Consider the following 26,541-nt stretch of genomic DNA (forward strand, 5'->3'; position numbering starts at 1 on the left):
CCTTAGGAACAGAAATGCACATATAAATATCTGATAGATAGATGGCAGAGATCTATACATGTCTTGACATAAGCAGTCATGCGCTGGCAACACACATATATCAAGGAAATACCTCAATCACTCTGATATCTTCGATGTAACTTAGAAAATCAGAACAGATGGTGTTTGTGTGTGTGTGTGTGTGTTTACCAGCCAGTCAGTTTGGCTCTTTCAAAAAAAGGGGGACACACAATAATCAGAGAGTTAAACTGTAACACAGATTTACGCACCTGGGACCAACAAAGAATTTAAATAAATTATGTAGCTATTTTGTGCAGCTACTAAACATTATAATTAACAACATTCAAATGCCCCTTTGGGGAAAATAATATGGATATATCTTTAGGATGACATGCTAACATTTCAAAGAAACCAAAGCTGCAGAAAATACTTAGTAGAAGAAAAAAGAACAGCGGGTTTTACAAATTGGCAAATTACTGCAGAGTTTATTTAAACCATCACTTAGTTTGAGAGGAAAACCCATAAACACACTTTCAACTCAGAAGATGTTTAATGGTTCAATAATTTTGAAGGCAGAGGATGGAGGGCTGCTGGGCACGAAGGCAATGCTAATGTTGTCCCTTGGGCACATACTAACATGAGAAAGTGTATATCAGCAGTTGTTGGTAGAATTATATACCATCATTTATAATACTGGGAATTACTCAGAAGTTTAACAAATAAGACAAGCTCTCATAGGTTAGACCAGTGGTTCCCAAACTGTGCTCCACAAAGCACTTGGTGCTCCATGAAGAGATTGGAAAGAAATATACTACTGTCATTTAGTTTAGTATATAGGCGCTAGGTGAAAATTAGTGCTCCGTGACGAATTTCTCTCCTGAAAAGTTTTCCATTACTCAAAAAGTCTGGGAACTGCTGGGTTAGACCAATAGTCCTGCAGCCCAACATCCTGATTCTACAATGGCTAACCAGATGCCTTCCAAAAGCCTACAAGAACAAACCCGCCCCTTGTTGCCTTCCATAGTAATTAGCATCCAAAGGTACAGTCCCTTTAGGGTTGCCAACCTCCAGGTGGGGCCTGGAGATCTCCTGCTATTACAATTGATCTCCAGATAACCAAGATTAGTTCCCCTGGAGAAAATGCCTGCTTTGAAGGGTAGACTCTACGGCATTATACCCTAATGAGGTCCCTTCCCTCCCCAAACACTGCCTTCCCCAGGCTCTACCCCCCAAATCTCCAGGTATTTCCCAATCCAGAGCTGGCAACTCTAACTGCCTCTGAACATGGAGGTTCCCTTTTATCTGTCACGGATAATAACCGCTGATAGACCTTTCCTATATGAATGTGTCTAATCCTTTTTAAAGCCATCTAATTTAATTAGTTAACCAAATACTGTGTAAAGAAAGAGGCCAGCGATAGATGACAACCTGCAGCTGCCCTCAACCATAGGCCTGGTGGAATAACTCTGTCTTGCAGGCCCAATGGAACTATTTGAGGTCCCGCAGGGCGCTGATGTTATTAGTGAGGGAATTCCATCAAGCAGGAGCCAGGACTGAAAAAGCCCTGGCCCTTGTCAAGGACAACCGCACTCTCCTAGGGCCAGAGACCACCAGTAGATTGGAATTAGCAGAATATGGTGTTCTATGGGGGGGTATACCAGGAGAGCCAGTCCCGAAGGCACAAGAGTCCCAGACCGTGTAAGGCTTTAAAGGTCAAGACCAGAACCTTAAACATGATCCCGTATTCTAGCTGGAGCCAGTGCAGCTGGCGAAGCACTGGTTGAATTTGCTCCCACAGCAAGGTCCCTGTAAGGAGCCTTGCTGCAGCATTTTGCACCAATTGGAGCTTCTGACCCAAGGGCAGCCCTACGTAGAGCAAGTTACAGTAATCCAGCCTAGAGGTGACTATTGCATGGATCACCATGGTTAGGTCAGGGAAGGAGAGATAAGGCACCAGTTGCGGGGCATGGCAGAGATGGACAAAGGCCACCTTGACCACATCTGTGACCTGAGCCTCCATTGATAAGGAGGCATCAAGGATTACACCCAGACTCTTGACAGTGGGCACAGGTGTTAATGGCACGGCATCAAGAGCCTGGAGCCAGCACTCCATCCCCAAGCCGCCCCGACAGAGCCAAAGGATTCATTGGATTCATTGGATTCAGTTTCAGCCGGCTTTTCCTCAAACATTCCTGACACGGCATCCAGGCACCTGGCCAGTGTGTACAGGGCGGAGTCTGGACGGCCGCCCATTAACAGATAGAGCTGGGTGTCACCATGTACTGGTGACAACCCAGCTCGAAATTCCTGACAAGCTGGGCAAGGGGGCGCATAAAGATGTTAAACAACATAGGTGAGAGGACTGCATCCTGTGGCACCCCACACACCAAAGGGTGTCACTCTGATACCTCCTCCCTAAGCACCACCTTCAGTGGCTTCTTACTCTATGGAACATTGCCTAGATTTATAAAAAAATAAAGTCTAGTCTGTTACAGATTTTGTCATAAACCTAGAGCCAATTTTTACTGGACACAATGATATGTAGAGCTAATAACTTCTGAAGAATGGCAGCTACTATAATTTCTGAAGTACTGAATACAAATATGCCCCAGAACCAGATATTTTCTATTTAAAGTATGTGTTAAAATACCTACAAAATACCAACAATTAACGCTGAATGTGAATACAGCAGCCCGATCAGTATTTGCATGACACTGGAAATCACAGACTTCTCCTACAAAGCAGGAACAGTTAATTAAGACCAGGGATCTTCTGAGTTGAGAGTAGAATTAATAGCTTATCAAAAATGTAAGAATATGAGGAAACTGAATGCAAATTGGTTTCATCTGAGGTAATATATAATTAATGATTTTTCTACATCTTCTAATAGTTTTATTTAAGAGTATTTTGATACACGTTCATACCCAGTTAACATTTAATTGTTATTTCCTTTTATATTTTATACTCATAATATGTATATTTGGTACTTATCATTTTGTACGAGTTATAAATACTAGTATACAAATGCAGAAAAACATGAGCATGAGAAACAATAGCAGCCCAGCAATTAAGGGGAAATGGGTGTCAGGCAGAAAAATGAGACCACACCATGTGTGGGTATAACAGGTTACAATTCTTTTTATTGGCTACTGCTGCGATGGTTTGCCTTGGCATAGTGGAATGGATCCAAAGCACTGAACGGCCCACCTGCCACCCGATTTCATAACCCCCACCCCTCAGCCCGTCTGCTGAGGGGAGAACCTGGGATGGCAGTGATATGGGAAGACCTGGGTGCAAGCCATTGCATGATCCCCCTGCCACCTGGGGGCAAGGCGAGACCAGCAGCCCCCGAGCTGGGCATGCCTCCTTAACCCATGCCCCCAAGGGCCCCTTAATGGGGCCTACACTCGGGATGATGGGCACGCAGGCCCAGTCTTCCCCCGAAAAGATCCATCCCAGTGCCAAAACCACCTAATGAGTTCTGCCAATAGTGAATTAAGGAAATCCAGCAGTTGTGACAAGAGCAATAAATAGCAGAGACCCCTCCTCTATATGCTCCCCTCGGTCTCCCTTCCCACTTAGTTTGCACAGGGTCTATTATTCTTGGTAGTCAGCTCTGCTGGGAGCTTAGGGCACCATCTTATTATTTGTATTTTATGGATTTTAATCTATTTTAATTGTTTCTTTTTAAAATGTATATTTGTCTTGTTGTTACCCACCCCGAGTCCTGCTGTAGTGGGAAGAGGCAGAATATAGATCTAAAATATAAATAAATATAAAACTTAACCATACAGAAGATAATCCAGAAAAAAAAAAACATGCAACCTAAATAAAGGTGGGTTGCGTAGGAAAGCTGCTGCCGAGAACATGGCCCGGGCCTGGGGTGGGCTTAACTAGAGCAGGTGGACCTGAGTGAAAATTAGCCACTTCAGGTACGCCTGCTCAGCCCACCCCAGGACCTCCCCGCTGCCCTTGGGCAGCTGGACGAAGCAGCACTTTGACACAAGCCTCGTGAGCACCAGGAAGCACCGGCCAAAGATGTGGGGCGCAAATGGGGGCCACCTGTAAGTCAGAGACCTTTTCTTATCCATCATGCAAACTGAAACAGTACAAACTAGTACAGAAGTCATTTATCCATTTTGCAATCCAAAATGTTGTCATCAATAATATAGCCAGCATGATTTCCCCCAGAATCTGCATGTTGGATACAATAAGCAATAAATGCTGCAAACAAAGAAATTTCCACCAATTTTTGTTATAAAATGAGCCTAGATAGATTGCACTCTATTAGAAAAAAGAATCCCCCCCAAGGAATTATAACCAAGACTTCACAAATGCTATCACCAGCAGTATGTGTGTGTGTACATACATATGGGTGTGTTTGTGTGTGTGTATGCCAAGAAATCTGTAACTTCTAATAGAGGGGGAGGGTTTCCTACGACTCTATGACATGGGGGAGGAGAGAAATTGAGCCAAGCCTTAGAGAAGTACATCAATCTGTAGAGGCTCAGTGTAGCAGGAACTACTTAGAGTTGGGGGGGGGTTGTCCTTACAACTGCATTAGGTCTTAGAAGGTTTACCAACCTCAAAGTGGGGCCTTGAGTTCTCCTGGAATTATAATTGATCTCCAGGCTACAGAGATCAGTTCCTCGGCAGGCAATAGCAACTTTGCAGAGCAAACTCTATTGTATACCATAGAGTCTAGGAAAAACAAAAGTCCAAGAATGTTATCACATCCCTGCTGAGATCCCTTCCTTCCCTAAATTCTGCACTCTCCAGGCATTACCTCAAATCTCCAGGAATTCCCCAAACTGGAGTTGCATACAAGTCTTGGAAGTATGTGCAATGAACAATGGCATCACAGTGAACATAATGTCTATTTTCCATGGTGGTCAGTCATTGGCAAGCAGAAAGTGTGACCTGCTACAAACACCAGCCAAACTCTATTGAGCTTTTATTATAATTAAGTATTTTGATTTATTACAGACATGTGGATTGCTGGCATTTTAACTACTTAAAATTATGTAGCACAATGAACTTTGGCTAGTTTGGGTGGATAAATACTATCTGCATATCAAAATTAAAAGGTTTAGAAATATGATCCATATACCATTGAAGGCAACGTTAAAACTCGCATCGATCTAGACTGGGTTCACTGATTTCCTTCTGTACAAATTTTGCATTTAAGAATGTGTTATTTTGAACTGCCTACCTTTACTACAGCTATCTTATCTAGAATAGTGAACATCATAGCAAAGTCCCTTTCCCTCTAGGTTCCAGACAGAATATTTGACTAATGGAGATGAAGAGAGAAGCCCAAAATCACTGTTTAGTATCTCATTATTTTTAAATCCTTTAATAAAATTAGTCAAGGACTGAATCAATTTTTTTACACATCTTAGACATTATCAACTTACTCACGCATCATTCTATTCAGCTTTCTAATATGACAAGTGCAACAGTCATATGTAATTGTCACGGAATATAACACAGAATGTAACAGATCCAGTAGGACTAAAATTAAAACAGCTACCTCCATTTTCTTCTCCAGTGCTATTGTTTGTTTCAGCCATTTCAGTGCCATCCAACTCGGATTCACAACCTAAATCCAATGTTCCATCCGCTGGGCATGCAGAGTCTTCCTTCTGTGTACAGCAAAAAAGAAGATAAAGAAGAAAGAAATCTTGCTGCTTTTCAAAAACTAATTAGCTAGGGAAAGAATTAAAATGCACTTCCTGACCATCTGAGAAATCAGAAGGTGCTGTTCTGCCAACTCAGAATACATACTCCTCTAGAAAGGCAGCTCATTTCACGTGTCTGCATGCAGAACCAAACTTCTGTAGAAATTTCAGCTACATAGCTGAACGTAATGGCTATAACAAAAAGTGCCCCTATCCTTTCATGTTCTTCTTTTTCTAGTCCTCTTTTCCTAGATTCTAATCCCCACAACACCGAAGTTCACAGCATTGTGGATATTTAGATTCAAGATAGTTTTTTTTTCAAAAACACTAAACATACTAACATCTCATCAATTATTCTTGGCAAATAAATAAAAAAGCTGCCTCTGAAATTTATTAGCTGGTAACGAGAGAGACCATATTTTTAGTTTTCAAGAAAAGCACCATCTATTTCGCGGTGATTGGTTCATCTCTATACACATTACTATGAGTTACAGAATTTACAATTTTAAATTAAAATTGGGAAGCAAATCTGCTCCATAAAACATGTTACCCGTTTTTTGGGTCCTTGTCTCACTTCACTCTTTCACACACCAGTTATCATGTAACGGCATATGATTAAGGGTCTCAAAAAGGAATTCTATTCATCTATCACAGCATGTCAATCTTTGAACAGTGGCTCTATCGTTTCAATTCCTTACAAAACTTTGGATTGTAATATGTATCACAAAAGCCCTTCATATACAACTTTCACAAATATTCTTTGGTTAAATGCTATGCACTAACACAACACATCTCAAAACATCAGCAATCCTCTTGAGGTTGCTGCTTTAAAATCACAGCACTCTATTAGCTCTAAAAAGATACCATTTTCATCTAGTAAAGCACTTTAAAACAACAAACCCTAAGGTCAGGAATAGGTAGAGTTTTGGCGTAACAAAAATTCAATGTTTATGTTCACTGTAAATCTAAACACAGTTAACAAAGATTTTCAGATCATTTCCTCATTCAAGCTTCCTATCTAATTTGTTTATCTTTATGTTTCGTAAAGGTTTACATAAACTCTCTTCAGAACTTTCTATACTTACACTTGTAAAAATCTAACTTACTTTGAGCGCATAGAGTCCTGCCTTGCCAGGGATTTTGAAGAATGTCCCATCACCTACACGAGTGTTAGTGTGAAGCATTGCATTCAGACAAGCCAATGGAGAAGTTCCGCTGAAAAATATAAATGAAAAACAAAATAAAGCAGACTGAAATTGAGGGTTTCTTGTAACACTCTTCCCTCCTTTTTAATTTTTTAAAACTTGTGCTTCTTTAAAAAAAACACAAACATTACAATAACAGGCTGGTTGAAACTTAATCATATGCATCTGTCCCTTCGGCTTCAGGCAAAAAGTCCGCAAATTATAATTATGCAATTTTCACACAGTAAACAACTCTACATTTTAAAAGAACCACAGTCCAAACATTTATGTGAAATTACTTTGCAAATAACACCATGAAGCCTCATTTTTAGAATGTTACAGACAATGTGGCTGTTGCACATGAATGATCAAAACAGTACTAAGTTCAAGGGCAGCTGCATCCCATAGGATGAAAAAGCAACAAAAGAATAATAAAGACCCAGGAAAAACATGCCAAAAATTGTAAGGGTTAGCTACGAATAAATATGAGCATCATTTTGTAGTCATAAAAACATTTTGTAGTCATAAAAATGGCAGAAAGTTAACAGAATTCGAGATTTAAAATGTAGCATTGTACAGTGGATTTGGGTCGGTCTGGACACATACCACCACCCCACCACCCACACACTCAGATAAAGAGATAAATTGTTAGATAATTTAGTGGAAGGAGAGAGATTGTATTGCAGCCCTCCATCTTTGTCCATCATTACTGTAGTCACTCCTGTTTAATTAATGATGGCATTAAACAGTGGCACCATCTTACAACTTTTTGTTTTCCCATAGGCTCTAATTAAGCAATGCTGATATTGACAGATAATGAATATAGCTAAATCAAAATATTTTCATTCAGTAAACAGGAGTTTCTTCCACAGGTCATTTACTTATTCTGAATCATTCTTACAGATTAATAATGTGAATATCTTAGTCAGATGATCATCAGAATTAAAACTGTTTCACCTAGATAAGCAATAACACTGTATAAATTATGCGCAAAAATGAGCGAGTTTATGAAACAACACTGAATGACTTCATATTTTTTGAGTTTCATACTTACTGCTTCTACAAAGTTAAATCTATTTGTTAATAAAATGTAGTTCAGAAAGCACGCAAACTACCTTGCTATTATATGCCATGGAAGCCATTCTAATGGATATTTATTGTGACCCAAAGCTTGTTCACTTACCTATCAAACTATACCATGTCCTTGGCCTTTCTTGAAAAGAACTCAGTGTGGCATACATGGAATATCAATTTTAGTATCACAACAACCCCGTGAGGTAAGTTAGGCTGAACAATTACAACTGTCTCAAACTCTGAGAACATAAGAGCATAAAAAAGGCCATGCTGGATCAGACCAAGGTCCATCAAGTCCAGCAGTCTGTTCACACAGTGGCCAACCAGGTGCCTCTAGGAAGCCCACAAGCAAGACAACTGCAGCAGCATTATCCTGCCTGTGTTCCAAAGCACCTGATATAATTAGGCATGCTCCTCTGATCCTGGAGAGAATAGGTGTGCATCATGACTAGAATCCATTTTTACTAGTAGCCATGAATACCCCTCTCCTCCATGAACTTGTCCACTCCCCTCTTAAAGCCTTCCAAGTTGGCAGCCATCACCACATCCTGGGGCAGGGAGTTCCACAATTTAACTACGCGTTGTGTGAAAAAATACTTCCTTTTATCTGTTTTGAATCTCTCACCCTCCAGCTTCATGGATTAGTGGAGATCTGAGCCAGGAAGTCTCCTCCATGCATATGTTTCTTACACTTATTATTACCATTTCTTTTTATTGCCTTTCATAACGCACATCTCAGCTGTACATTTAGTTTTCTTTATAATCACACTCAGTCTCCATTACAGACCATAGCACTCCTCATATAAAATAATAAATGAGACACCTTAATCCATGCAGAAATTTGCCTTTTAAAAAGCTTAAGAGAATTTCTGACTTCCAATAAACCATTAGCATGGTTATCAAAGTAGATTATAAATGCAGTTTAGTTAATCAAACAATAACTGTTAAAATGCCTTGTCGTTGTTCAGTGGTTATGAAGATGGAGTTAGCACATGCAGCCTTCTCTAGAAATGTTCTTTATAGAATTAATATCCAGCATGCAATTACATGTAACATTAAGCTGACCAACACAGATATTCTCTAGTTATAATTTGTCCAGTGGAGTTAGTAGGAACGAAGTCGGATTCTTGAACATTAACATAACACTTTCAGAATGCAACTGAAATGAAATAAAATGTACAATTTTATCACCACAGTACTCTTAAAGATTTTTGTTTCCACTCAATTATTTTGGCTTCTTCTGAAGATCCATCCAGAAGCTCTATGCACACAATTACCATGATCCACAAGACCACAATGCACCCACTTTCACTCTTCACAGTTCTTTTGCTTCAATAATGCTGTCCCCTTTCCATTCAAATCATCAAGCTGCTTTTCCACACAGAGGCCCTCACCTGACTTTAAAAAGCAGTTTGTCAAAATCAACAGCTGTGGCAAATGGCTGCTGAAGCCAGAATTGGGATATAAAACTGGAATGGTGCCCCCTCCCGTTATTGGATTACAATGAACATTTATAACTGAAGTGATATGTACAGGTCAAGCAAAATAATGAAACATGTGCCTCAATTCACTTTGTTCCTGGGGCAGCAAAAATGGGAAACCAGTATGATAGAACTGTGAATGGAAAGGAAAACTTGTAAAACCTTTAGCAACATACACTCAAGTTTGTCTGGATAAAACTTCAGTGTTTCCTGGGATACATGGGATAAGTTATTAATAGAAGTGGGAAATGGCAGGAAAAATTGATCTGACCGAAACAACTAAAAGTAGCCTTTCAGAAGTTGTGTAAAAGCATACGTAACAAAAATCCAAAGATCCCCAGCAACAGTATGAAAGACAATACCATAAGCATCCTTCAGTGGCTTGTTTTCATAAACAGGGAATCTTGCCAGTTTATTCAGGCTTATAATAAATTTGTAGCCAGGATCTTTCAGCTTCTGTACAAGTCATAGACATTGTAAGACAATGAAGAAAGCTGACAGGAAGACAGCTGATTCCTTTGAACCATGGTGCTGGAGGAGAGTTTTACAGACACCATAAAAAAAAAACACCCACACACCAAGTGGATTCGAGATCAAATTATGACTGAACTCTCCCTAAAAGCTAAAATGACTTAACTGAGGCTATCATACTTTGGTCACATTATGAGAAGACAAGAGTCACTGGAAAAGACAGTAATGCTAGGAAAAGTTGAAGGCAGCAGGAAAAGAGGAAGACCCAACATGGGATGGATTGACTCAAAAAAGGAAGCCATGGCCCTCAGTCTGCAAGACATGAGCAAGGCTGTTAACGACAGGATGTTTCGGAGTTCATTCATTTATAGGGTTGCCATGAGTTGGAAGTAACTTGATGGCACTTAACACTTAGCTCCAATTAATTTTGCCCATCAAATATTATCTATTTCTAGGAACAATTCAAAGAGCTGGTTCTTACTTTTAAGACCTTAACAGCTTGGAACAGGATATCTGAAGGACTGTCTCTTCCATACTGTCCAGCCTGCCAGTTAAAAACTGCCTCCCAAGTCCTGTTCTCTGGGCTCTCATCTTCAGAGGTGAGGTAGGTGGCAATTAGAAAGACAGAAGAGACAGGGCATTTTCAGTGGTGGCACCTCACCTGGTGCCTACCATACTGTCTTTTGGCACTAGACCTAAGCATTTCTTTCTATCCAGACTTTCAGCCAAGGGATTTTATATTTTCAACTGTTTTATGTACTGCTTCTGATCTGAGTTTTGCTTTAAGGAACTTTTTCCTGTTTTTATGCCCCTTATTTTTAACAGCTTATTTTTGCCCTGACCTGGATGGCCCAGGCTAGCCTGATCTCCTCAGATCTCAGAAGCTAAGCAGGGTCAGCCCTGGTTAGTATTTGGGTGGGAGACCACCAAGGAATACCAGATTTGCTGTGCAGAGGAAGGCACTGGCAAACCACCTCTGTTAGTCTCTTGCCATGAAAACCCCAAAAAGGGGTCGCCATAAGTCGGCTGCGACTTGACGGCACTTTACACACACATCTTATTTTTGCCCTTACCTGAATGACCCAGGCTAGCCTGATCTCGTCAGATCTCAGAAGCTAAGCAGGGTCAGCCCTGATTAGTATTTGGATGGGAGACCACCAAGGAAGTGCAGGGTTGTTATACAGAGGAAGGCACTGGCAAACCACCTCTGTTAGTCTCTTGCCCTGAAAACCCCATAAGGGGTTGCCATGAGTTGGCTGCGACTTGACTGCACTTTACACACACACACATCTTATTTTTATACTGATTTTAATGGTAGTGTTTTTACTTGTAAACTGCCTTGAGCAGGATTCTGGAGAGGCAGCATAAACATTCCCTAATATTTCTATCACTGCCTGTAAGGAAAGAAATTCTGAGGTAAGGCAAGCCTTTACATATCTATGATCTACTGTACCTGCCTCAACTTTGGACTGCCCATTTGATTAGCTAAATACATCTATTTGATTATTAAGAACAACTAATAAACTATCTCTGGTTTAGGAATTATGGGATTAAATGGATTTGGGGAACCATCCAGATGAATTTGAGAAGCATAACCTCATTCACGTGCTATGTTTTACTATGCTGAACAGTATACAGCATAGTTAGAGTCAAGTCCAGCAACATCTTAGAGACTAACAAGATTTTCAGGGTGTAAGCTTTCAAGAGTCAAAGCTACCTTCATCAGATACAAGTTGGAATGGAGATCTCTGGGTCCTTATATTTCAGTCAGAAGGCGGGAGGAGTGTGTCCCACTTACGAGGCAGAGGCAGGTCTGAGTCCACCACTTCAACCCACAGCCCTGGCAACAGATAGGCAGAGTGGTCTATCCCAGAGTACAAAGTCCAGAACACAGTCCAAGGTCAGGCTAAAAATTCCCACTCATGAGTAGACAGTACAGTCAGAAGAGAATCTAATAAGCAGAGTTCCAGTCCAAGGTCAGGCAACAGGTTTTCGGATTCAGAGGCAAAGTTCCAAGGCAGAATTGTCCACTAGCATGCAGACACATTGATCCCACACTGACCTTGGTCTAAGCACAAGTAGCCAGTTTCCCTTCCAGTTGCAGCTGGGTCCAGTCATTAGGATCAGTGATCATAGCTGAAACATCCTTCCTCCTCCTGAGGACCAACAAAGCTTGGATGCTGTAAAGACTCATCACTGTAGTCCTGTGCTTCTACAAGGGAAGAGCGGCTTTGAGCTGCCAGAAATGCACTCCTGCACCTGCTCAAGGCTTCTGGCCTGGCTCATCGCCTTCTCTTTTCCTGAGGTCCTGGGTGGGGGGGGGTGCTGTGGTGGGTCTACCCATACTGATGCCTCCAGTCTTGAGGGCTCTTCTGGCTCAGGAGCAGGTGGTTGTACTAGTGAAGGGTCTTTTCTGGGAGGTGTTCTGCTTCACAGGGGGCTACCTTACAAGGAGTGTCTGCCAGTGTGGGTCTCAGGGCAAGTCATCCTCAGATTATGGCGCATCCTCCCATGCTGATTCAGGACTGCTCACAACAGGGTGTTGCAAAGAAGGAACTCAGGATGCAGAGGTACAATGCACACTGTATTCAGCTTGATTAGAGCAGAGGGGAAATGCTTGGGGGCAGAAAATTAGCATCTGTAGTGAGATAAGAATCCTAGGTCCCTATTCAGCCCGGGGGGGGGGTGTCCATTGTTCTGAACTTGTAAATGAACTCAAGTTCATTGTTCTGAACTTGTAAATGAACTAAAGTTCAGCAATCTTGAGTTGTAATCTCCCTTTGAAGGTTCTCTGTTTGAGGATTGACACTCTTAAATCAGCAATGGAATGTCCTGGAAGATTAAAATGTTTTCCCACTGGTTTTTGAGTGCTGTGGATGGGAGCTGAGGAAACACTGTTCCAGGTGAGCCAAGAATATGTTATCATATTGTGGTGCCATGCGGGTGCCCATGGCTATGCCACTGGTCTGAATAAATAAATCCTTACCAAATCTAAAGTAGTTGCAGGTGAGGACAAACTGGCACAGCTTGGCAGCAAGGTTGCCCATGGTGTTGTCAGAGATGCCCCTTTTTGGGAATTCAGATCGGGGACCTGAGGTCATTGGGGATGGAAGCTGCTCTAATGTTGGTTTTGAGCCATTTGAATTGACTGGATTTCCTGTGCTCTCATGATAGAGTACATAGAGTTTGTTCCTCTTATTATTTAGGTTTGTCATATCCAAGAGCATTTCCTGAATATTTAAAATATTTAACAGTTCCACGATATAGAAGACTGTTTATGTTAGCCTGATTAAGAAGAGTTGGTTTTTATACCCGTATTTTCTCTACTTTTAAGGAGTCTCAAACTAGCTTACAATCGCCTTCCCTTCCTCTCCCCACAACAGACACCTTGTGAGGTAGGTGAGGCTGATAAGAGTTCAGAAAGAACTGTGACTAGCCCAAGGTCACCCAGCAGGCTTCATGTGGAGGAGTGGGGAATCAAACCCGGTCCTCCAGATTAGAGTCTGCTGCTTATGTGGAGGAGTGGGGAAACAAACCTGGTTCACCAGATTAGAGTCCGCCGCTCATGTGGAGGAGTGGGGAATCAAACCCGGTTATCCAGATTAGAGACCTCTGCTCTTCAACACTATACCACGCAATACCTTCTCAGGTAAGGACAGCCGCTATAAGAAGCTTCCTTACTTGAATAGATTAAGTGTCAGTTGGGGACAAACTGATACACTGGAGCATTGTCTTTTGCAATGTGTGTTTCAATTCAATATAAGAGAATTATGGATTCTGCCACTCCTTCAAGGGAGGGCAAATATAACTACTGAAGAGAAACTGAGAGTGCTCCTTGAGGGCACTGAACACTAGGGCACTTGGGCTGATGCAAAGTCCCGTCCTCCCACCACAAGTTATAGCAAGATATAATATAATAATATGAATAAATGAGTCTGAGTCTGGAGTCGGGCTATTAGGATTGTTTTTAACTATCAGTGTGATACCGCTCAAGGCCATTGGGTCAAATGAGTAGTTTCATTTAAATAAGTTGTCAGAGATGGTATTCCCAATAGCTTGTAGTCCATCTTTGTGGGGAATGATGTACAGAATCTCAACATCCTTGGTGACCAAAACAGTGTTTCCTGAAAGACTGTTAACAGATTTTATTTTTCTCAGGAAGTCTATGATGTCTTGCACATAACTGGCGGTACTGATGGCACAGAGTCTGAGAATAGAGTCCAAGTATCTTGACACCCCTACAGTGATGGTGCCTATGCCTGATACAACAGGACATCCTGGGTTGCCAGACTCATGTATTTTGGGCAGAAGATAGAAAATGCCTGGTTGAGGTTACTGTGGTGTGTCCATATAGATCTGCTCCTGTACATATGTGTGTAGGTACTGGAGAGTTGTCTTTCAGCTTCCTGGATGTAGTCTGATTTGTTCATGATCACAACTGCTCCTCCTTCGTCAGCTTCTTCTTCTCCATCCCAACTCATATCTCACAAAGGGAGCTTTGACTCTTGAAATCTTATAGCCCCAAAATCTTGTTGGTCTCTAAGGTGCTACTGGACACAAATCTAGCTGTTCTACTACGGAACAACATGGCTACCCTCTGGCACTATGTAAACAGCACAGACTGCATATAGAATATAAATAAAGAGCTCTTATCTTATTTAAGAGAAAGAGTCTGTTCCTTGGCCATGGACTAAGTACACATAATGCCACAGCGTCATTCCTCTTTTACTAGGATTTTGTGGGTTTTTTTAAATCATTTTGAATATTTATTTTAAAAATACCCACCCTGCTTTAAAACCCCAAAAGATTCTCCAAATCAAATTACAAAAATACTTACAATAAAAATTATGCTGTGAATATCTCTCCGGAACAGAAACATGGTTTCCATGTGGTTCCTGGATCACTGCTGGCAGCAGTTTCTATAGAGGATGACTGAGGCAAAGGAGCAGCGCTCAGCAGCTAGAATTCACTCAGCCTTTGACAGAAGTCCATTATTTTGTCATCAAGTCCACACCACATACTTACTGAAAATACTATTGGTTTGATCGAAGCTTGCAAGAACAAAAAGGCTTTGGACAAGCATATCTTCCCACCTTTTGTCTCCCCCAGCAGCTCCACTTGTTCCGAAGAAACCTCTCCTAAGAGTGAACTCATCAGTAGATATTTCTGCTGCTATAGCTAGTACAGAAAACTGTTAAAGGCAAACGACTTATTTACATACCAGATTTCAAACGTGGCAGTATTACAGAAAAAAATATTCTTTATAATATTTCATAAAGCCACAGTCATGACACTCCAAAACATAAAATGGCCCAGTAATATATTTTGGGATTTCCACCAACACAACATCTTAACCTAGAAAATTCACTATCAGTTGTTAGAACAAACAAAAAGCATCCATGAAATTATGAAATTCATTAATACAAACTTACTTTCTACAATGAAGAACAGTTGCCAGAACCCCACCAGATGCAAAACATGGAAGAAAACAAAAACAAGAACCAGTTAGGCAATATTAATAGTTCACAATATCCTCCTGGTTTTAAATACAACTAGTTAATTACATTTTCCCCTTCAATCTCATTTTAATTTTGAATAATCTTCATTTTAAGTGGTCTGTGTATTTCATGTTTCTCCTAACAAATGCATAAGCCTTCATTACTTCCAGTTTCCCTTCACACTCGCTCCATGTGAAAGCCTCCAAAATCGTGTGCCTTTGAGCACCCTCTGCTGGAGTTGATTAATACAATCAAAATGAACAAGGCAGGAATTAGGCTACTAGAACCCAGTTCACTGTAGTAAAGAATTGGAGGCGACTGAAGGAGACATGATCAGGACAAACACAACTTAGGTTAATGAGTTAGAAACAATGAAAATATTGAAATATATCTAACTTTATAGTTGCTCTAGGATTTAATTACAGTATTGTTTTTTACCCTCATAGGCACTTTCCAACATCTAATAGGCACTTTCCAACATCTTAAAACATCTTGTTTTAAAATTATCAGCAAATTAAAGTCCTGTGCTTAACTACACAGCTGATACAGTTTCAGAGAAATCAGAGCTCTTCTACACAGTACAAACCATACTTCAGAAGATTACTTGCAAGATTAAGAGGCCATAAACATACGGCTAAACTGTAGTTTCTGATCCACTGAATGATGGTGCCCTTTTACCACTGTTCATAATAAAGATATCAAATAGCTCAATACTACATAATATCTTTCAACATCCGGCAGGATTTTATTTTAAATTAACCAAACAGATGGTGCCTGCAATAAACAAATATATACACTAACTCTATTTTTCAAATATATATACTGCTCAATTGGCCCTGGACATCCCCTATCAGTTCACAATAAGTACTAAAATATCTTAATGCTTTTATTTTGAAAGACATATATGAATAGATCTGCTTTTTCCCCAGTAGTTACTTATACTGTTTCTTTTAGTCCACAGCAGTCCATGAAAGTTTGGTAATCTCTATGGTCAATGTTCCAAAAATAGAGGGCGGCCTTTAATCTTCACAAAGGTGCTGTAACAAGAACACATCTAACAAGGAATAAATTATTTTTGAGAACACATTAAAACAAGCATGGAAATTGGAGCACACCTGAGAAGATAAACTGTATATTTGGGAAGATTAAAGATCATCCTCCACTGAGGAAAAAAGCAGAACTGTTTGCATATGTCTTTCAATAACTACATTTGTCAGACTGCTTCTCCAACCTGCTAAAATCCTTTCAAGAATCCTTTCTTGCCTCTTTAATACCACCCAAGATGAAAATGACTGTTCCTAGGCAACAATTAGAAATTATTCCCTTTACTGCCGTTTCTAATGCTAAAGCTTTAATTACACAACTGATTGTTTTAGTAGGACCTTACAATACCAAAACTTACGATACTGCACTCTTACCGCAGCAGAGCCATTTGCGCGAACTCCTTTTGTTCATATTACAGGTTAAAAAAGGCACAGTCATCATTATTTATGGTAGGTGGGTAACAGCTTTTGTCTGGCATAAGCAGCTTTCTATAATAAGCGCCAGTAGAGTGCACTGTCAGAGGAGATAATTTTTAACACATAAAATTATGGCGCACGTTAAGCAATGTATCTTCACTTTATTTTAACTCTTTTTTTTCCCTTTTCTCAGAAGGCAGTAATTAACGTGGAGGCAGTCTGCGCTACCACTCATTAGATTGCAATACTCACTTCTGGCAAGAAAGGGAATGAAGCTGGTCACCCAAATCAGAGTCACTGGGTTCTACTCCTCGTCTTTGTACCTGGGACTCAGGCCCAGTTCACATATGCTATGGGAGGTGGTGGCAGTGAGCAGGCTGAGACCTGGGTGGTAGAGTGGAATGTATCACTTCCCTGAATGTGGAGGGTCACACTTTGGAATGTTCCGTTACGTTGAAAAGACCCTGTCAAATAGAAACTTAGCACAGCAAGCAAAGAGAGCAAGTTAAAAAAAAAAAAAAACTTTCCCTATTGAGCTCATTTTCTATTTTCATGGAATTTTTATATGAAGGAACATTTCAATCTGGAATCCTTTACCTGCAATCTCAAGTGGTACCATCCATTACACTACTCATTCTCCTACATGTTTGAACCAGGCCCAACTCATAACCCTTTCTGCCTCACACAGGTCTTTGCCAAAGCCCCCAAAAGATCTTACGTCCCTGCCTTCTGACCACAGCCAGGTTCCCCGATGAATCTGCAGCAGTGTTCCCTGCACCTCTTTTGCTTGTTCTAACTAACTTAACCAGATGATAACATGGCAAAAGCAACTTCCAGAGCTCAGCAGCCTTCTAGTATTTCAACTACAGCCTCTCTGAGAAAACTATGTTCAGAAGAGGGAGATGTATGTTCTGCCCACCTCACTACCCAACAGTGTCCCTACCTGAGCTACTGGAGATGGTCTCAAGCCTGGTGTTGAGATCCCTGAGATTCTTATTTGAGTAGTATGTTTTATGTGAACTTCTTGTTCAAGATGTAATGGTTAGGTAGCAAAGGCCTCAGTACTTCCCCTGTCGTAAACTGACCATTACCTGGTGAAGTTAAGATTTCTGAGAAATTGGGGTACAGGGGTGAGAGATCCTTTAAGAGGATCTGGCTACAGAGGGTGATGGGTCCTAAGGGCCTTCATGATGTTTCTTGCCAATATGGCTAACACTCTAGTTGAAATCCAAATTGTTCTCTGGAGCTTGGAAGATAATTAAAGTGTTTGATGCAATCATCCCTTGTTTATTGATTTATTTAAGTAATTGGTATGCCACTGTAGATTTTAAAAGCCCTAGAAAACAAATACCTCCAGCCTTCCAATAGATGCAGGACTATTACCTTAGTGTTAACAGGCCAGGCAGCTGACAAACTAAGGTTACCTTATCTCTGGCCCAGCTTTCACTATGCTGGGTGTGCAAATGGTGCTCTAGCAGTGCTCTGCTTGCAGTCCTTTCCTTTCCCTTTCTTTCACCCAGTTCCACTGGCCTCATTCCCCGCTGTGAGTGCATCCTGGTGCTTGTGAGCCATCAAGCTTGAAATAAGATCTATCCCTGAATGATTTCCTATCTATGGAAGTACTAGACACTAGGTGTCAAGAGTCTGTTCTCCCACATCTAGATTCGAGTCCAGTAGTACCTTCCAGACCAACAAGATTTTGAGGAGATAAACCTTTGAGAGTCAAAGTTCCTTTCATCACTATCCTCCTGTTGGCTCTCATATAGTCATAGCAGAACCACCAACCCCCTTAGGATTATGCAGTTTGTGTGAGAGTCAGGCCTTCACCAGACCTCCATCTGGGGCACATGTTTTACATTCAGGCACATCATCAGCGCCAAAGGGTGTGGGGAACAAGAACTCTTTCTGATTGGCTTTCCACCAATGCCAATTTATGGCTCCATCCGGAGCTGCCAAGGTGGCAAACAATAATCATAAACAAAAGGTAATATTTAAATATTAAAACTTCAACAAGCTAAAACATCATCAAAAATCATCCACAGGCTACAATATTGGAGGACAAGGCACCCTCCAATAATCAGTCAAGGCCTTCTGGGACAGAAATGTCTTTTTCTCCAAGCAGCGTACAGTGTCAGCGCTGGCCTCACCTCTTCCATGAGCACGGACTGGAGATGACAAATCTATTGTCTGATGCCATTAATGTTTATGTTACTGTTATTGCTGTTTATCATCTTTCACATTGTTCTGTTTGATTTTCTTAGGCGTCTTTTTTCTTGTTGCTATTTTATTATTAATGCTTTTTTATTTTTTGGGTGGTGTTTTTATTATGTGGCCATTTCTCTTCTCTACTGAAACAGCCTAGGATACTGATGAGCTGTGCCAGGGCAAGCGGTGGTGATCTGTAGACATCCAAGACTTGCCCGTTTACTGTTTTCAAAACCAACAGCAAATACTTCCATGCTAAAATATAAGGAATAAGATTGATCTAGTTTTTCTCCTTCTGCTATATTACAGATTCAGTTCAGCAACCCATGAGAAAACAGCTGTTCTTTTCTGCCTTACATTACACATTTCATTGCCAGCCTTTGTTAGGAAATACAAAGCATTTTTTAAATCCAAAGTGTTTACAGTATGAATACATAGAGAATCTCTGCTGCTCCCACAGTTGCGTTTTAGAGTCAGTAAAAACTTGGGGTTTAAAAAAAATTGAGTACAAAAAGCTGAAGTTGTTTCAAAGGATGGTTGAGTCCAAGTTTTATCCCAAGCCCCTGTTTACACAAGTACAAAACTGGGGTGAGGGGACCACCTACTTGCCTCACTATTCACTAAACTCTGAACAACTGATGGAATTTTAATTTAAATAAATGGTTAATATTTTAACATTTTGTGATGATTGTTTTAATATGTTGAAAATTACTCTGAAAGTCAGGAAAAGTGGAATAAAACTATTTTAAATAAATAAACAATTGCCGCTTTCCTGTTATCTCAGACTCACCTGCTTGTTAGCCATGATGAAGGAGGCATTTCCCAGGGAACCAAGGGGGAAGGTTCCCTGGACTCTTCGAAGTTAATAACTCCCACAACTAGAGTGGTGGCAGTGGTTACCAAACCCAACCCATTCTAAGGTTAATGGGGCCAGGCAGAAAGAAGTAAGGGTGAGTGAGGGGCTGCAAGTTTAAGAAGAAGAAAAAGAAGAACAGCTGGTTTTTATATACCAATTTTCTCTACCTTTTAAGAAGAATCAAACCAGCTTACAATTTCCTTCCCTTGCTCTCTTCACAACTAGGGTTGCCAGGTCCCTCTTCGCCACCGGCAGGAGATTTTTGGGGCGGAGCTTGAGGAGGGTGGGGTTTGGGGAGGGACTTCAATGCCATAGAGTTCTATTGCCAAAGCCACCATTTTTCTCCAGGTGATTTCATCTCTATCAGCTGGAGATCAGTTGAATTAGCAGGAGATCTCCTGCTACTACCTGGCAGTTGGCAACCCTATTCACAACAGACACCTTGTGAGGTAGGTGAGGCTGAGAGATCTCAGAGAGAACTGTGACTAGCCCAAGGTCACCCAGCTGGCTTCATGTGGAGGAGTGGGGAAACAAATCCAGTTTTCCAGATTAGAGTCTGCTACTCTAACCTAAGGAATCAAACCCGGTTCTCCAGATTAGAGTCCACTGCTCTTAACCACTACATCACTCTGGCTCCCATGGAGGGACTGGATATACCACTCTGGCTCCCATGACTGCTGACCCATGGAGGGACCCTCAATTAATCCTACTACTCTAACCAGGCCCGTTGACGCACTAGAAACTTACCTCGCAAATCACACGCATCCAATACACAAGAATCCAGACTGCCTTTAAATTCCTGTTCCCACCGCGCCTCCTTTCCCCGCTGCATTTGAAAATCCCCAGACCGGCAAGCTTCCAGGCATGCCCAGTTGGCGCTCCAAGCAAGGACGGCGATTGGTTCAGCTTTAGTAAGGGAGGCGGGGGGAGTGCAGGGGTTGGCTGGCAGCAGGATTGAGGACGCATTGCATGTTCCCACTTTAAGGCACCGAGTGTGGAGGACGTTTTATTTTTTGAACTCGCCTTATCAGCGGATCCTCTTACCGCGGAGAAACTGCGCTCTGGAGACGTCCTGGGAATCCTTCGGGTGAGATGAAGTGGGAACATGCAAGGAAACCCCGCAGAAATCAGAGCTGCAAATGGTAAGTGCGGACACGGCCCAGATTCTGTTACCTTGGTTCAAAAACGTCTTTAATGATCCATTTAGAAAACAGTGTCAGATGCAGTGGGAGAGGGCAAGCAGGAAAGTTCAGTACTTGATGGAAAATGTAGTCTGAAACCAACACATTATAATTTGAGTTATATATGTATATTTAGGATGGAATGGATTATTGTTTTTAAGACACAAGGGACAATTTCAACCCACACTAAAGCAGTTATATGAAGAAGTTATATGAGTGGAATCAAGTACCCAAATAAGAAAGGATAAAACTCCTAGACAGTTTTATTCATAATAATGTATTAGGTGTTTTATTTATAATAATGTATTAGGTTTTGCATTTGAGTATAACTCATTTTCTAAACTTATTATTACTTTAGTCTGAAACCTGAATAAATTTTTAATAAGTATGACAAGCTGAAGTGTTTTAATGTCAATTTTATGTTTAACATGGAGATATCTACACACTACAGTTTGAAATTGCTCTGTACTCTTGTTTTGGATAACATCCTGTATAGAATTAAGAAAAATTGTTCTCAGCAAGTTTCTGCAATGCTTTTGCATTCCAGAATAAGCAAAGAGAGACTAAAGCAATTTGATCTCACAGCAAGAAAGAAAGCCAGCTGTAAAAATCCATGGAATAATATGAATATCCCCACTAGCAAGCATTAAATGAAACAAAAAGTTGCATTTAAAGTGTCTCATTTGCACTCAGAATTGCAGCTACATATGATCTATATTAAAATCTGTTCACTGAGGAAATTTGCCCCCCTGTTATTTCAACAGAGTGGTGTTTCAACAGTGAAACTCATAAGAGATTAACAATAAAACTACATTTTATTCCTTTTACAGAGCAATCCTAAATTGGGGCAGGCCCGGGGATAGCGCAGCCACGCTGCTTCCTGGGCGGTTTGCTGCCTTGGTGCAGCAAGCCGAAAATGTTATTTTGCCCCAAACCCCATGAAACTGCTCCATTGCATTTCATGGGGTTACGCCTCCCTTTTTGCAGATACAAGTTCGCACCAGGAAGGAGGAGGAGAGTTGGTTCTTATACTGCGCTTTTCTCTACCTTTAAGGACTGTCAAAGCAGCTTACAATCACCTTCCCTTCCCCTCCCCACAAAAGACACAAAAGTAGGTGAGGCCGAGAGAGTTCTGAGAGAACTGTGACTGGCCCAAGGTCACCCAGCAGGCTTCATGTGTAGGACTGGGGAAACAAACCTGGTTCACCAGATTAGAGTCAGTTGCTCATGTAAAGGAGATCAGAGTCTGCCACTCTTGATCACTATACCATACTGGCTCTCAAGGGAGGTTCCTTGGGCAAAAGGCCTCAGGGATCTGACTAAAGTCAGTCCTGCCCATGGGAATGCCCCCTTTGGCACTGGTATGAGTCCTTGTGCCGGGGAAACACTGCTGCGGCGGCTGCACCAGTGTCCATGTGTGGCACTGCCGTGCGGCTCCCCAACACCAGATAAGTGACCCTGCACCGATGTTAGTGTCAATTTAGCCAGTGCAAGTAGCACTAATGCCAGCACAGAGGTCATGCCAGCTTCAAACCCCTTTTAGCACCCCCCTTCAGGATTGCTCTGCCCGTGTTGATTTTACTCCCAAATTCCACAAAACACACGTACACACACACACAAAGTATCTTAAATGATAGGCACTGTATATTGGTTTTATAGTTGCCTGATGTATCATTAAAAACCAAACTATACTGAAAGTTCCATTTAACTAATTAAGTTGGTTAAAGTCAACTTGATAAAGTTTTCCCATTTGCCACGAAACAAATACAGGGTTTCTTACTAAAGCTCACAGCAGTCCAAACTGCGTAGCTTCTCTCTAGTACTCCTCCCTGCACATTTTGCCAGCCTGACTCCCACAACAAAGCATGCTCTTGTCCCAGGGGTGATCAAAACTGGCCTGTGAACTTTTTACACATTCTTACACTAACACCTGGGAATGATCATGTGCCAACCCAATGAATGCTACCCACTGTGCAAGAAGAAAAGCAGCACACACACACTCTAATGTAGCTGTATTCATGATATCTCTGGGGCACACATACATAATCCAAGCAAGCCACTAAATTATGAACATGCACCTACACCAGCTTCCTATCTGCCATCCTGAAAGCCACCCACAGCACAGATGCAAAACTACTTGAAATATTATAACTTAAGAAGAAGAAGAAGAGAAGAGGGGAAGGAGGAATTGTTTTTTTAATACCCCGCTCATCTCTACCGAAAGGAGTTTCAAACAAGCTTTCAATCGCTTTCCCTTCCTCTCCCCATAACAGACACCTTGTGAGGTAGATACAGCTGACAGAGTTCTGAGATAACTGTGACTAGCCCAAGGGCACCCAGCAGGCTGCATGTGGGGAATCTAATCTGGTCCATCGCTCACGTGGAGGAGCGGGAAATCAAACCCGGTTCTCCAGAGTTTGCCACTGTTAACCACTATACCACGCTGGTTTATCTTTATCAATGCAATCCTATGAGGCTACTCAGTTAGAGAAATATTGGTAATGTAAGCAAGATAAATTTGATGTTTTGTAAACACTGAATCATCCTTGCAAAGAATATATCAAATTTCAAGTGACTCTGCCTCAGGACATACAGGAGAAACTCAGTACTGGGTCAGGATTGGGGGAGGGGGTGCTTTAGGCAAGACACGCTTGGTGAATCTCCTTAATTTGTAAGTGGCATGCAGGGAGGGTAGGCTAGCACATACCTCCAGTTACAACTACCATAACTAGCAGGTTGGCCCAAGCCTTTACTTCAGGGTTCCCCAGTGTTGTGCTTGGGGGTACCATCTGGCCCACCAACAACTTTTCTGGTGCCTGGCAAGTGTTTTTAGAAAGTGCTCGGGGCCAGGTGGGGCTTTTGCCCAAATCAAGAAACAAGGTGGCATGAAAACAAGTACAGAAGCTTGTTTCAATCTATGGAAATCTTCAGTTCTGTACAATCCACGGAAATAAAAATTAAAGATAAACAGGTGAGGTTCCTGATCTTTCAGAAACAATCCAGAATGGCATGGATAATGGACTGTCCAGAGTGGCACGGATGCCGGTGCAGGGCGATTTACACTGGCGCTGGAGAGCGGTGCAGCAGCGCAAACACCATGCACCAAAGCTGCCTTTCTGGCAATGTTTTTCTGGTGTGAAAATTCACACTGGTGTCTGGGGGGCATTCCCGGGGGTGGAGGTGCCTTTAGGCAGTTTCCACAGCCCTTTTTCTCAGGGAATGTGCCATTTTGCAGGCATAAGTTTACTCCTGCAAAATCCCAGGCGTAGCCCCATGAAATTCTATGGGCAAGTTTCATGGGGCTAGGGGGGGAAACGATTGTATTTCCCCTCTATGCAGCTACAAGACACTCAGGAGGAGGCACAGTTATGCTGTCCCCAGGTGCCTCATACCGTATATACTTGAGTATAAGCCAAGTTTTTTAGCCATGATTTTTGGCTTAAAAAACTCACCTCGGCTTATACTCGGGTCAATACGGTAATTCGCCTGCCGGGCCCTCTCCCAGCACGCTCCCGCCGGCCAGCTGATGGGCGGGCTGTCCCGCCTTCTCCCCCCCACCCCACTCGATCGCACCTTCTGCACGGCAGTGGTGGTGGTTTCTCCCACCCCACCCCACCCAATTGCGCCTTTTGCGAGATCGCGCCTTCTGCGCAGCAGCGGTTTTTTCACCCCCCACCCCACCCTGCCTTCTGCTGGGCGGTGACGATTTCTTCCCCCCTCCCCCACCCCCCCACCTCACCCGGGCCGGTCCTCCCGCTTGCCAGCTGACCCTGCGGGGCCTCCTGCGCGCAGGGACGGGGCCGCCACCGCCATTGATGACACAGTACTAAAGAGATCACAGCTATTTTAAAGTTGAACTTAGTTTCCTGATTTGCTATTAATACTGGGATCTGTCAGGCTAGAGGCAGAAACTATTTTTTTCCGAAAGTGATGGAAGAAGTTTAAGGGAGCTTGGTTGTGTGTACACAAATCCACTGTCATCTGTTGTAAACAAGTGCTGCAAGTTTCGGAATTGTTTCTATATAATGCTGGCTGTATGCAAACAAGGCTGCTTTCCAGTTCAAATAACACTGTTTTTATTACACTGCTAACGTTCAACATTTAACTGTTACTTTCTCCCTGCTTTCTCAACTAGCACCAACTGCTATACATTATCATTACCGTTAGGTTAAAATGAATATATTTATTGTTAAATTAATGAATACACCTAATAATACAAAATATATTCTATGTTTTTTAAAACTGTAAAGTAAGTTTCAACCAGATTTTAAAAAAACATTGCACATATTTCATATTCCCAAAATTTGGTTTTCCCCCTAAAAATGATTTTTGTTCTTCTGTGGCTTCAGAAGTTCCCAACATTTTACATCTCTGGGGTAGTTACCCTTTTATAGGGAAAGGTGCACCACAGATGTTGCTCTCTGACCAACTGACCCTGGAATAATTACAGGTATGTGTCCTGATTTTCATTGCAGTTGCATTGGCATCTCTTATCCTGCTTGTATACAGTAAGGATATTCAAACACCCACCAGTTCCGCTCATGTTTTGTTTGTTGGTCATCAGCAGGGAGCCAATTTTTTCATCAGACCTTTTGAGAGCAGTTTGAGCCTGATCACCTAATTACTTCTTGATAGATGCTACAGCACAGAGAAGTGCGCATTCTCATAGTTAAAATGGAACTCTTAGTTTCCCCCTCCTTTGTAACCTGTCCTCGCAGCTCACTGGGCAACAGTCAATCACATAAACAAACAGTGAGCAAATCAATCAAACAGTGATTATAAACTCAATATATTTTTTAAAAGCCTTAATGTTTGGTGTTCATTTAAGTGCCTGTTATCCTCAATATTATTTCACACGGGCATTTTCACCCCACCTTATGGAGTTGCCAAGTGCCAGGTGGTGGCAAGCAAACCCCCACCAATCCACCTGGCTGCCCGCCAACCAGCTGAGGGTCAGCGGGCAATGCATGCACGCGTGCCTGCCCGCCGTCCCACTTCACTTCCGGTTTACACCCGGAAGTGCCACATCACAGTGAGCCTTTTACCACTCAAACTCCCAGTTTGAGTAGTAAAAGGCTCATTGCAATGAGACACTTCCTGATGTAAACGCATTGCAAAGGGCCTTTAACCATTCGAACTGTTAAGTTTGAGTGGTAAATGGCTCCTTGCGATGCGTTTATACCCAGAAGTGACACATCGCAATGGGCCCATTACCACTCAGGTGGTAAAAGGCCCCTTACGATGTGGCACTTCCGGGTGTAAACTGGAAGTGATGTGATCGCATTGGCGCAGCCACGCGCGTGATCTTTGCCTCACCTCCACCCCAAAAACCTCCCGCCAAAGGAGAGGGGGGACCTGGCAACCCTACAGCCTTTTGGGGGTTGTAGTATCCTTGTGTCGTTTAACTATCTGATCCAACCATTCATGACCCAGAGGTGAAATCGATTTCA

At 42.0% G+C, this 26,541-nt stretch overlaps 1 protein-coding gene across 3 annotated transcripts in view; it reads right to left on the bottom strand.

Moving 5' to 3' along the window:
- The window catches only part of ASXL3 (ASXL transcriptional regulator 3), a 134,575-nt gene that overhangs the window by 50,278 nt on the left and 57,756 nt on the right, over nt 1-26,541 (bottom strand). For all 3 annotated transcript variants that reach the window (XM_056854671.1, XM_056854672.1, XM_056854673.1), the window contains 2 exons: nt 6,788-6,896; nt 5,534-5,645 (listed from right to left, as the gene is read on the bottom strand). In XM_056854671.1, coding sequence (XP_056710649.1) covers nt 5,534-5,645; nt 6,788-6,896 — 221 coding nt within the window. The remainder of the gene's footprint in view (nt 1-5,533; nt 5,646-6,787; nt 6,897-26,541) is intronic.

This window comes from Euleptes europaea, chromosome 8, assembly GCF_029931775.1.
Source record: "Euleptes europaea isolate rEulEur1 chromosome 8, rEulEur1.hap1, whole genome shotgun sequence".
NCBI lineage: Eukaryota > Metazoa > Chordata > Lepidosauria > Squamata > Sphaerodactylidae > Euleptes > Euleptes europaea.